Source organism: Coffea arabica, chromosome 5c (genome assembly GCF_036785885.1).
Source record: "Coffea arabica cultivar ET-39 chromosome 5c, Coffea Arabica ET-39 HiFi, whole genome shotgun sequence".
NCBI classification, from domain to species: Eukaryota; Viridiplantae; Streptophyta; class Magnoliopsida; order Gentianales; family Rubiaceae; genus Coffea; species Coffea arabica.
In genome coordinates, this window is record NC_092319.1 from 100,525 (window position 1) to 112,067 (window position 11,543).

The 11,543-nt window shown below is 39.1% G+C and overlaps 2 protein-coding genes across 5 annotated transcripts; both read left to right on the forward strand.

The window, feature by feature from the left end:
• The first annotated feature begins 819 nt into the window (after window positions 1–819).
• On the forward strand, window positions 820–6,649 carry LOC140007559 (transcription factor GTE8-like). 4 transcript variants are annotated; one of them, XM_072050246.1, is made up of 11 exons: window positions 820–1,299; window positions 1,633–2,932; window positions 3,058–3,106; window positions 3,206–3,328; window positions 3,673–3,743; window positions 3,865–3,931; window positions 4,976–5,056; window positions 5,129–5,244; window positions 5,349–5,415; window positions 5,521–5,651; window positions 5,749–6,649. In XM_072050246.1, the coding sequence occupies exons 2-11, from the start codon at window positions 1,700–1,702 to the stop codon at window positions 6,022–6,024; spliced, it is 2,214 nt and encodes a 737-aa protein (XP_071906347.1). In that variant the 5' UTR covers window positions 820–1,299; window positions 1,633–1,699; the 3' UTR covers window positions 6,025–6,649. The 4 variants fall into 4 exon arrangements, with proteins under 4 accessions (XP_071906347.1, XP_071906346.1, XP_071906349.1 ...); XM_072050248.1 differs by having other exon boundaries at window positions 821–1,299; window positions 1,633–2,929; XM_072050245.1 differs by having other exon boundaries at window positions 820–2,932.
• Window positions 6,650–8,202: 1,553 nt separating this feature from the next.
• LOC140007560 (TLC domain-containing protein At5g14285-like) lies at window positions 8,203–9,378 on the forward strand. Its single transcript, XM_072050250.1, has 2 exons — window positions 8,203–8,479; window positions 8,562–9,378. The coding sequence occupies exon 2, from the start codon at window positions 8,573–8,575 to the stop codon at window positions 9,323–9,325; it is 753 nt and encodes a 250-aa protein (XP_071906351.1). The 5' UTR covers window positions 8,203–8,479; window positions 8,562–8,572; the 3' UTR covers window positions 9,326–9,378.
• Window positions 9,379–11,543: the final 2,165 nt, after the last annotated feature.

The following is an 11,543-nucleotide window of genomic DNA, read 5'->3' on the forward strand; positions in this document are numbered from 1 at the left end:
TACTACTAAAAGATTACTGGAGTCGTTTTTATTTTCTATAAAAACATTTGAGGAGTGTGAAAGTTTTATACAGCAGTAGTAGGGGTGAAAATCATTCAAGCTATTCAATTCGATCTTGCAAGTAATTCGATCAAAGAATCTACATGAATTCAGTTAATGCTAAGTTTAAGTTACTTGATAAACTAATTGAGTTAAATTCGAGCAAAAAAAATCAAAATTTGAATATTCGTCAAACTTTACTTAACAGTGTATTTATAATATAATTTATAATTATTTATTATAAAAGCATGAAATTTACTGAAAAAAATGAAATTTGAATATGCGATTGAACTCTATTTGATCGAGTTCAAATAAACTCGAGCTCGAGTTGAAGTATTTTCATTGAAGCAGAGGTCTTATAAGGATTTGAGGTGCGAAAGAAGTAGAACAACCAACCATGGTGATAGTGGGACATGGCCGCGTAATCGGCGCGTTAAATGGGCCCGAGAGTTAACGCAGACGAGCAGCTACTGCCTTCTAGCTTCTAGCACTCTGTCTCAGAGGAGAGGTTTGATAAAGTGAGCACCACTCCGTGGGCCGCAGCCTTAATTAACCAATGGAATTGTAATGTGCAGACGAGAAAGAAGAACGTGGTTCCTGTCCAACCAAATAGATAAATGGACGCGCTTGAGTCGTTAGATCTAAATTCAGCGGCTGACATCTGAGTCACTGACTCAGCCGTTGGATCAGCCGCAAACCGACAACAAGCGGCCCAGATATCGTGAAAGGCGGTGGGAATAGCAATCCGCTACCGCTTTATAAAGTAGCCAATACAATGCTAACGTCGCTACTTTTCGTGATTGCCTCTCTCTCTCTCCAATAACGAAGGTCTGCCCTCTCTCTCCCTCAAAAAAAAAAAAAAAAAAACACTACCACTACTAAGTAGAGTTGTGGGTAACTATTAGTAATCGAAGTTCACAAGTCAAGGTTTCGTCGAGCTTCCTTAGCCTCCAGCTACTTTTTTTTTTTCTTTTTTGGCTTCTCTTTATCCACTCTCCCTGCCTCCAATTCAAGGGATTTAAGATTCTAGGGTTTTCAAGTTCCCTATTTTGCATCCTAGTTTTATACAGAAACAGGCGGAATTAAAGGCCGGCCGGCTTACAAGTAGGTCCTCCAATTATTTGTTGAGGTTGATCTAGGGTTTTGGCACCGCTTCATCAGTTGTAGTTTCTTGCTGAATTTATCTGGTTTCCTGCTCGAACCTCTAATAGTACCAAGAGAATTTTGATTCTTGGAACTCCAGGAGGGATCTGGGCCAAGGTAATTGGGTTGAAGTGAATTATTCTTCATTTGTTGTATAATTTAAGTGCAATATTCAAGTTTCTCGAGTTGCGACAAGCCTCAATCAGATTATATTCGGTCTCTCTCTGTTTGTTTTCTTTTTGTGTATTAATTGCGTTCGGCGCATTCGAACCAAGCTAGGACAGCATAAGGGGTGGAGAGAAATTTCTTCAATTGTGGGGGGTTAATTCGATAGTGCTGTAAAATTTTCAATTTCATCGTGTGTGTGTTAGTGGCCGTTTTACGATGTGTGGTCAATCCAGATTTTCTTGAGGTCATATTTATGAATTCTCCAAGATTCATTCTATTCAGGGTTGAACTTCTTATATGAACTTGGCTACGAAAAAGACTTGAGTTCGGTGAGGAAGTTCTTGGCACAATGATGGCTAGGAAGGAGAGGTTTCCAGATGTTTATTCTACTGGTGTTCTTCCTAATTATGAATCAGAAGGGTCTGGCAGCTCAGCAAGACTCGAGGCCGAAATTACCGCTTCTGAGGATTCGACTGCACCAAGACAAAAATGGGTGGATGTAAATTCTGCTTTACGAGATGGCTTTGATGTACCTGTCCAAGTGGTCCCTTTATCTAAATTGTCTCTATCTGAGAAGAAGAGCTTGATACTAAGGTTAAGATCAGAGCTTGAAAAGATTCGGGTCCTCCAGAGGAAATTTCAATTGCTGAAGACAAATGCTGTTACATTGTCGTCATCTAGCGATATACTTAGCTGTAGCAATGTACAGAGAGCTGCTCCCCCGGTCCTGGATTCCAGGAAATCTTCAGCCCAGGTTTCTAGGTCTGGAAAGAAATCAAGCTCTTCAGGTAATAAGGCACGGGGTTGGAACCGCGGTACTTCAGGGAGGTTCGAGTCTGTGAAACAGGGTACTATCTCAAATTCGAATGTGGGAATGATGAAACAATGCGAGGTCTTGTTGAAAAAGTTAATGTCCCACGAGTATGCATGGGTCTTTAATACTCCTGTTGATATAGTTAAGTTAAACATTCCGGATTATTTCACTGTCATAAAACAACCAATGGATCTGGGGACAATAAAGAGCAAGCTTGGTTCGGGAGTCTACTCAAGTCCGTTGGACCTTCTTGCAGATGTGAAGCTTACTTTCTCAAATGCAATGACGTACAATCCACCAGGAAATGATGTTCATATTATGGCAGACACCATGCAAAAGTTTTTTGAGGCCAGATGGAAAACTCTTGAGAAGAAACTTCCAGGAAATAGTTCACAATCAGTACCTCATAAATCTGAACTTCAAGAGGAGGCTGAAGTAGTTAAGCCAACTGCCCCATCGAAGAAGAGGAAACTCAGTCCATTGCTGCATTCAGTAGTGCAACAACCTGTGAAACCAAGAATGACCGATGAAGAGAAGTGCAATTTAAGCAGAGAATTGGAGAGTTTGCTTGGAGATCTACCCGACAATATTGTTGACTTTTTGAGGGAGCAAATTTCTAATGCAGGGGAATCTGGAGAAGATGAGATTGAGATTGATATTTATGATCTGAGTGAGGATGTTTTGTTCACATTAAGAAAGCTTTTGGATGAATATTTGAAAGAGAAACAAAAGAATGATGCAAAAGCTGAACCTTGTGAGATAGAGGTAGTAGTTGTCATTCTACGCTCTAGTATTTTCTTGGGGTCAAAGAAATAAAAGTTACATGTGCCTTGTTATATGATTGCAATGCCTTTGCCTTTATGATGACTGTGTTGTTCCATTCTCTGTTTCAGCTGCCTAATGAATCAGGGCTCAGTAGTTCATCCATGCAAGTCGACAAAGGTGGTTATTCCCTCTAGTCTTATCGTGCCTTAGTAAATGACACTGGCTGCTTAGTGTTTATAAACCTTGTAATGTATTATTGTTATTTTGGTTCATTAGGAAATGATCTTGTTGATGAGGAAGTTGATATTGGAGGGAATGAGCCCCCTGTCTCAAGCTACCCTGCAGTTGAGATTGAGAGAGATGGCGGTCTGAGGAGTAACAGGTCCAATTGTAAATCAGGTTTGTTGCCCCTTTGTCATGGAATTCTTGTGCTGTTACCATGCAAATTTGTGATTTGAAGTCTAAATATGTTAGTTGTAACTGTTATTGACTTAGTTACCTCATCAAATCGTTGGTTATAGCCTTTGATATCCAAAGTATGGTGTGGTTTGTTCTATCTGTGGATTGTAATTCATTTTTGTATACCTGTCTCTTTTCTGTCTATTTTGCTTCTACTTCACATGTTTCAACCTAAACAATACCCCTGCTGTTTGTCTTTTTTTAATACTGAAAGTCGGGGTTATCCTAAAACACTAAATCCTAGGCCTGGTTTTAGTATTTGAATACATGCGGATTTCCTGCAGATTTGGGTTCTACTGACCATTCTGATGGTGAAGCAGAGATTAAAGCTTACACTGCAACAAAGCCAACCTTGGTATGTGTAACTGATTGGCAATTTTTTGAATGGACACACAAAACCTATAGTTGTGGTTATCTCCTTGTTTTGGAGTGAAATGTAATTCTTGTCTTATGGTTTTCTTACTACGTGATTACAGGATGAAAGTGATTCTCCAAGAGTTTTACAGGAGAAGGAGGGTGGAGAGGATTTGACTGAGGGAAATCGTGAGTTCTTAAATCAATTGCTTTGATCCGTTTTCTTTTGGGTGTCTGTGACTTCTGTTTATTATGTATATAAGTTTGGTGACAGGCAAAAACTCTATGCCTGTCTTTTCGAGAGTTAAATGAGCTGCTGTGAGTCTTGTTATTGAATCATATGTTTCTTTGGACTGTCTTGAAGTTATTCTTAACTAAGGACTAAATAATATTTCCATCTTAGAACTAGCGAATTGATATACAGCTGGTTATTCAAGAACAAATTGGTCTCTGTGTTTGATGTTACGTAATGTGGTTTCCTTGACTTTGGATATGATTTTTTATAATTATTTTTGGCAAAATGAAAATATGGTTCTGTTTGCTGAGACCTATAACCAAAGAGTTTTCTTCTCCCATATGAAATTATTATCAATCCATTTGCCTCGATGGTATGGAGTAAATCAGTAGTTGAAAATCATTTCAGATTTTTTTAGGTAATATTACTTTTTGTTGTAAATGGAAAATTCTTCTCCAAACTGATAAAATTAAGGAAGAAAGTGTTCCATGCTGTACTTTTCTTTTGGACGATTATCTATTGAATGGGAAAATAGTTTTCAGGATCGGCTAGTGTTTTATACATTTGGCTCTGTAATACAGAGTTATCCACACCTTGTGCCATAAATAATTATTTCAGGGGATGTTCTGGCTTTTGTGCTGGTTTCTACTGATTAAGTTTGTTCGTCTTTAGCTGATATAATCTTGACGTATGATATTACTTTGAATCCACCTAGTTGACATGACTTAAGTATTAGTTTGCGTTTGGCTTTGTCTTTTCTATTTCATTTAGTTGATTGGAGTGTATGGCTCTGGCATACTCATGATGTATGATATTACGTTGGATCCACTCAATTGACACGGCTTCAGTAATAGTGTGTATTTGGCTTCCACTTTTCTATTTCATTTAAGTGGCAAAAATATCTCTGGCAGTCAAGTAAACTGTTTATGCGTTTCAAATGACTTTTCTTCCAAAAAGGAATTCACAACCTGCTGACTACTTTTGCATGCATGGTTCAGAATCTGTTAGTGGGCTTGATCAGCTTGAACAGAGTTCTCAAGAGAAGCCTAATTCAGATGAGTCAGATAGCCGCCAAGATGGTAAGAGAGAGTAATAAGGAAATTGTTTACAATTAATATTGTTGTCTTATCCATTACTATTTAAAATCTTAGGGGAGAGTGCTCCAGCTAGAAGGCCAGTCTCCCCAGAGAAGCTCTACAGGGCTGCTCTCCTGAAGAACCGTTTTGCTGATACCATCTTGAAAGCCCGAGAAAAAACTCTTGGCCAGGTTGGTTAATTTTTATGGATTGACTTGTATTAGCCCAATTGATTGTAAAAGGTCGTGTGAAATTTGATTTTTTTTTTCCTTTTTAATTTTTTGGGCGAGATTAGGGCGAAAAGGGAAATCCTGAGAAATTGCGCCGTGAAAGGGAGGAACTTGAGCTGCAGAAGAAGAGAGGTTGCAATCTATTGAACATTTGTGTTGTGTACTCATGCTAGTGTATGAAGTCAATACAAATGAATTTTGAAATGAACACTTCATTAATTTGCTGCCTTATAATAGAGAAAGCTAGATTGCAAGCAGAAGCTAAAGCTGCTGAAGATGCTCGAAGACAAGCAGAAGAAGAAGCTGCAGCTGAAGCCAGAAAGAAAAGGGAACTTGAGAGAGAAGCTGCCCGTCAGGCACTGTTGCAGGTACTAAAGTTGAAGAATATGTTGTGAAAGGATGCAAATCTTCTGCTGCTTGTTTGTTTTACTTGAGTCTTTTGAATAACTCTTGACTCTGGCACAGATGGAGAAAACTGTTGAAATAAATGAGAATTCCCGGTTCCTCGAAGATTTGGAAATGCTCAGATCTGGTCCACTTGAGCAGTTACCTAGTTCCGTGGATGAGACTAGCCCAGATCACTTGCAGGAAGGGTTTGGTAGTTGTTTTAAGTTTGGAGGTAATAATCCCTTGGAACAACTTGGCTTGTACATGAAAGTGGATGAAGAGGATGAGGAAGGGGAGCCACCTAATGCTCTGGGTAGCGTTAATGATGATGTAGAGGAAGGAGAAATTGATTAAGTTTTACAGCTTTTCTTTATGTCATCAAGAAGGTTAGACACACAGTCATTCGACGATCCAACCCAATCAAGTTATCTTAATGGGAAGAAAAGGTATGACAGTAACAAGCTTGCTTGTTTCATCCAGCAAGAAAAGGTACGCCTAGTCGGTTATCTGCGTTAAACATATTAACTGGCGTGCAGAATTTCCCATGAGCTTTTAGACAGCATTGTAGAGTGGGACCGAAGTCTCACTCTTGTCATGTCAAATATCGACCCTTGTTCTTTTTGCCCTTGGTTTTGGCTTTAAACAAGGTTGGAGGGATAGTACTTGCTGGGCTTTGCATGAAGTAGACTGCAGCACTCTTCCACGAACGAACTGTTTTGTCCTCGATGTACCCCACTTTGGATGTGTTACTAGGTTGATGGCTTGGATCCAGGAATGATTTAATCTATTCTTATTACGTGTTTTTATGGGGGGATTGGCTCCTCTGGTATTGGAGCAGTCGTTTAAGATTTGTGTCGTGGCTGAGGTGGGTTTCTGTCTCGAATGTACGCCATCTTTCGACACTGACGTCGCAGGAGACCATTTCATAATTTTTACGACGGATTGCGTAATTGGAGAAACTATTCATATTGGACTATTAGATTCACAGCCTTATAACGTGGTGTGCTGCTGGCTAATGAGTTATCATGGAGAAGTCAGTTAACAAGCAATTCACGCTTCCCAGCTCCCACGTTTCTTAAAGACTTTTGGGTAAAGGATGAGAGCATTCAAACTTGAAAGATGGCACAGTTTTTCGCGTGGCGCTGCAGCGTCCTCTTTAACCTTAAACGTGAAGGAGAGGGAAAAGCAAAGAAATACTACTTAATTGACATATAGCATGCTAGCACGTGGCCCAAAAGAAAAAATAATATGTTTGATGCACCGTAAACGTGAAGAAGAGAGAAAAGCAAAGAAATACTTCATTGCGGAAAAATGTTTGTCCCTGCGGTTAGAGATGCTCTTTTCCGAAAGGAAAATTGTTCAAAACCTCCTCCTTTACATTTGGTAAAGAAATTTTTTCATCATTCATATATAAAATGGTAATTTTACTTTTCTTATAAAATTAAGTTGATAAAATTTGATTCCAACTTAAGTTTTTGACTATTTTTTGCTTGAATCCATCACATAATTTATACGTGGTTATTTTTTGGGGTAAAAAAGGTTAAATCTGATTTATTTACCGAATTCATATTCATTTTTATTCTTAAAAATGGAGTATGGCCCAAATCATTGTCATTTTTTCCTAAAAAAGTAGGATTCGGTCCAATCCATATTCATTATTGTCACTAAAAAAAAGTGAGACATGATTTTTTTTATACATAAATAACGATTGCATAAATGTGAGACATGATTTTTTTTTATACATAAATAATGATTGTATATGGGTTACGTGGGGATTTTAGACTAAAAAGTGATTGAAAATTTAGGTTGTGATCAAAATTTTCTAACTTGAATTTATAACGAACGTAAAGTTAACATTTTAGTAAAGAACGAAAAAATTCATTAGATAAAATACGATGGGTGTTTTAGACTAATTTCCCGTTTTAAAAATACTAACATGTGTGGATTTTCGACATGTCAATACGACAAATTATCATTAAATAAGTGTTTGCATTTATGAATTTTTCTATATTTGCGATACATTTTCAAGCACTTTTTGAAGAAATGAATACTTAGATGGTTTATTAATAAGTGACCGGCGACTTCTTTCCACACATTCTTTTGTGCTTGGCTAACTTAACGCCTTTATTACGTCCTAATATTAGGTTATAGTGGTTGTTTAATGGAAAAATCAACGACAGGAGAGGAACTAGGCTGTTTAGGCAAAAGTGGAAATGAAAGGAAGAAATCTAAGTACTCATATGTAGACATTCTTTCTCAAATTGCTTGTTTGGACTGTCATTATTCTCCAAAAAATTTTTATATTTTCCGAGAGTTCATTTTCTAATCACGTTTCTAGCTCACATACATTAAATTTATTATAATGTATTTTTTCTCACAAAAATTTCAAAAAATAGCGATCCAAACAAGTTTTTTTTATCGAAGATTGGTTCTTTTCTTCCTTTTCTTTCCACGTTTAGAGAAAAAAATTTTCCATCTCCGATTTCTACACTGTTCTTCTTTTCTTTCTTTTACTTCCAATAAAAAGCTCACCCAAACAGAAAAAAGAAAAAAAAAGATTCTTGAAAGTCTCAAGATTCTCGAAAAGTGCAATCTATTTAAGTTTGGAGAGGCAACCACCTTTTACTTTTTAGCATCAACATCAAACCAACCTATACCAAACATTTCCAGCCTCTTCCCCCGGAACCATATATATATGGGCTTGCATTAATTATATATAAATGTAGCATTTCTTCTTACCGTTCCTGCTAGTACTAAACCTTTCTGGCAATCTCCGCCAATCTTACTCGTAGGTTGAATCGCAGAAATAGTAAGTACTACATAGGATTTGTTTATAGCCTTTTCTTTTATTTATTTTTTAAAATTTTCGTTGATTAATTAGATTGGATCAGGTTTCGATCGTATGGAAACCCTCTCTACTAGTGCGCTGCCGATGCCAAATCTTCCTGTGTTCTTCGCCGTGTATCTGCTGCTTTACTTGATTGCTTACTTCGTCATCTTCCGCAACTGGTCCAGGAATCTCCGGCCGGAAGCGTCGAGCTGCGTAATTTCACTGGCCCACGGCACTCCCGCCGTGTTTTTAGCCAGTCGCGCCATCCTGATCGATCCGAACCGCAATTTCCATTCCCAGAATACCCCTTTCCAGAATCTAGTGCTCGATTACAGCATTGCCTATTTCTTGATGGACCTGTGCCATTACTTGATTTTCTACCCAAGAGATGTGCTTTTCATCGGCCACCATCTGGCCACTTTATTCGTTTTCGTCACGTGTCGGTACTGCGTGTACCACGGGGCATATGCGATACTGGTGCTGTTGATTCTGGCAGAAATTACCAGCTTCTGCCAGAATGCTTGGACGCTGGCCGGTGCCCGCAGATCGGACTCGGAATTTGCCGCCAGACTGTACGACTCTCTGTCGCCTCCTTTTTATGCTTTGTACACCGCAGCTAGGGCTTTTGCGGGGCCGGTTTTTGTATACCAAATGCTTGCTTTTTATTTGGGTGGGATGGCGGATAATGTGATTCCCAGATGGCTCTGGGTTTCCTGGATATTTGTTGTTGTTACGGCAATTTCTGTCAGTATATTGTGGATTTCGAATCTTTGGCTTCAGTTGTACAAAGAAATAACTGCAAGGCATGCCGAGAAAATTAGATAAAGCCTGCAGCTTTTTTTAATTTTTTCCCCACCCCCTCCCCTAATTATGGAAAATTCAGCTGCTCTACTGAAAACTCTGCACTGCAGTATATTAGCTTCTTCATAACTGTTTGCTGCAAGATGAAAATGAGTTTTGCATTTAAGTTATTGGTAGCAGTTGGACTCAGATTTACATTTCTGCGGTTATCAAATTATTGAATCTGCAGTTGGGCCCGCCCCGCTTAATAGAAATAATTTCCTTCCTTGTTAAATTATGTTAGTATTAACATTAACTTAAAAAAAAAAAGTTATTTTGCCTTGTAGGAATATGCTGATTTGAACTGGGGTATATAATATATATTATATACCCCTAACAGACAATACGCCCAAGTGTAGTAATTTGGTGCAACGGGATGAACTGGGTTTTTAGTCTTTTCAGCAGCTGGGTGGAGGACAGCGTCCTCAAATTTTGTGCTGGTAGTGCTTTCTTGGTCTTGCATTACACGAGATGTGTGTATTTATCTTAATGCAGGTTTTGTTTTAAAAAAGTTGTAGTACTGTGACTCACTCAAGTATTCAACAGTGATTGTTGTTGGTGTTTTGCTGTGTAAGTAAGGTGGGTAGCTGCTTTTCAACTGATCGGAAGTCAAGTTTATTCGTAGCCTTGCTTTGCGATATCGTGGACGACTGAAAGCCCTGACGCAAACGTCAGGTCAGACGAGCTCCTTGAGATAAATGAATGGACTTTGATCTTTGCCCAGTTAAAGAAATATCTTGGGAAAAAAAAAAAATCAGGAGAAGGCAGGCGGCAGGTGAGGAGATGGAAGGATATCTGACGCGTTAAAACTGTATGGCCCTCTGCTTGTGGGTTGGGGCCTTGGGGGGAATTAATAAGTGAATGTGATTTCTTTTGGTCCCTTGGCCTCCTCAGCGGTTGAAGCCATAAATATCCCCAGGTCCGTGACGGCTAGAATCCGCAGAAGCAGCTGATTATTTCACCCAGTACGGAACATGGCTCCTAGACCTAGTACAAGGAGGAGCCAGAATACCATCATTTTTTGGTGTGATTTACCCTTGGCTCCCCGTGGTAGCTCGGCTGGGACTGGACGTCTATAGTTACAATAAGGTCTCAGGTTCGATCTCATGTGCTAACGTTGCTGGGTATCTTTGGGGCGAAATTATGTCCAATCTGGGGATTAGTTTGGGGTGATTCCGAAATGCCTCTCCAGACAAAAAGAAAGAAAGTGATTTACCCTTACTATTATTTTTGGTGCATCAGATTGGAGGAACAGAAGAAACGGATTCTTGTTCTTGTTCATGGATAGGGGACAAAATAAAATATTGCTTTTTTTAAAAATAACATAAATGGGCTGTGAATGTGTGAGCGTGCAGGTAGTGGCGCTGGTCTCTGACCCAATGGGATTTAAGCCCATCATGTGATCGCTCATTTCAAAAGTATTTTGTACCGTTAAATTCGTATCAATTTTAGGGGGGGCGAACCGACCCGAGGCTTGAATTTTGACGACGTACAAGTAAAAGACAATTCCTTGAAATTTGATTGTCAAGGTTACTCCGAATGGGATCCAGCAGAAGCCCTGTCACCAGGTTTTTTTTTTTTTTTTTTGACGAAAGTTAGATTAACAAATCTAATCCCAGAAGAAACCTCAAAAGCCGGCAACTTTTGAGATCCTCCCAGAGACTTATAAACCCAACCCCAAACCCCCCAAAAATCGATGTGGGCTGGCAACCCCACAAAGGACTTATAAACCCAACCCCAAACCCCCAAAAAATTGATGTGGGATGGCAACCCCACAAGGTACCCAGTCACCAGGTGACATTTGAAAAATATTATTGTGCCTCCAACGGCAGGCAGATAAAAAGTACCCGATAAAAATCAAGATTTGACACTTTGGGTTCATTCAACACGTGGGAATCCCCATCAAATGCTGCAAGCGGTTTCGATTCCGCAGTTTGCATACCAAGCTGCGGTCCGGTCCGGTCCGGTATCCATGAAATATATTAAATCAGCAGCATGAGGAGAGAGGAGACCCATCAGTCCTTGCTCCTCAATGTCATTGCTTGCCACTTTGACTCTCAGTCATTGAGTGCATATATTGTAAACCGCTCATAGTACTACCTAATAAACATCAGGTTTGCTTACAAAATAATAATACATAAATAAACATCAGGTTACGTACTTTGACCAATTCAAAAGCACATACAAATTAGATGATCAAATC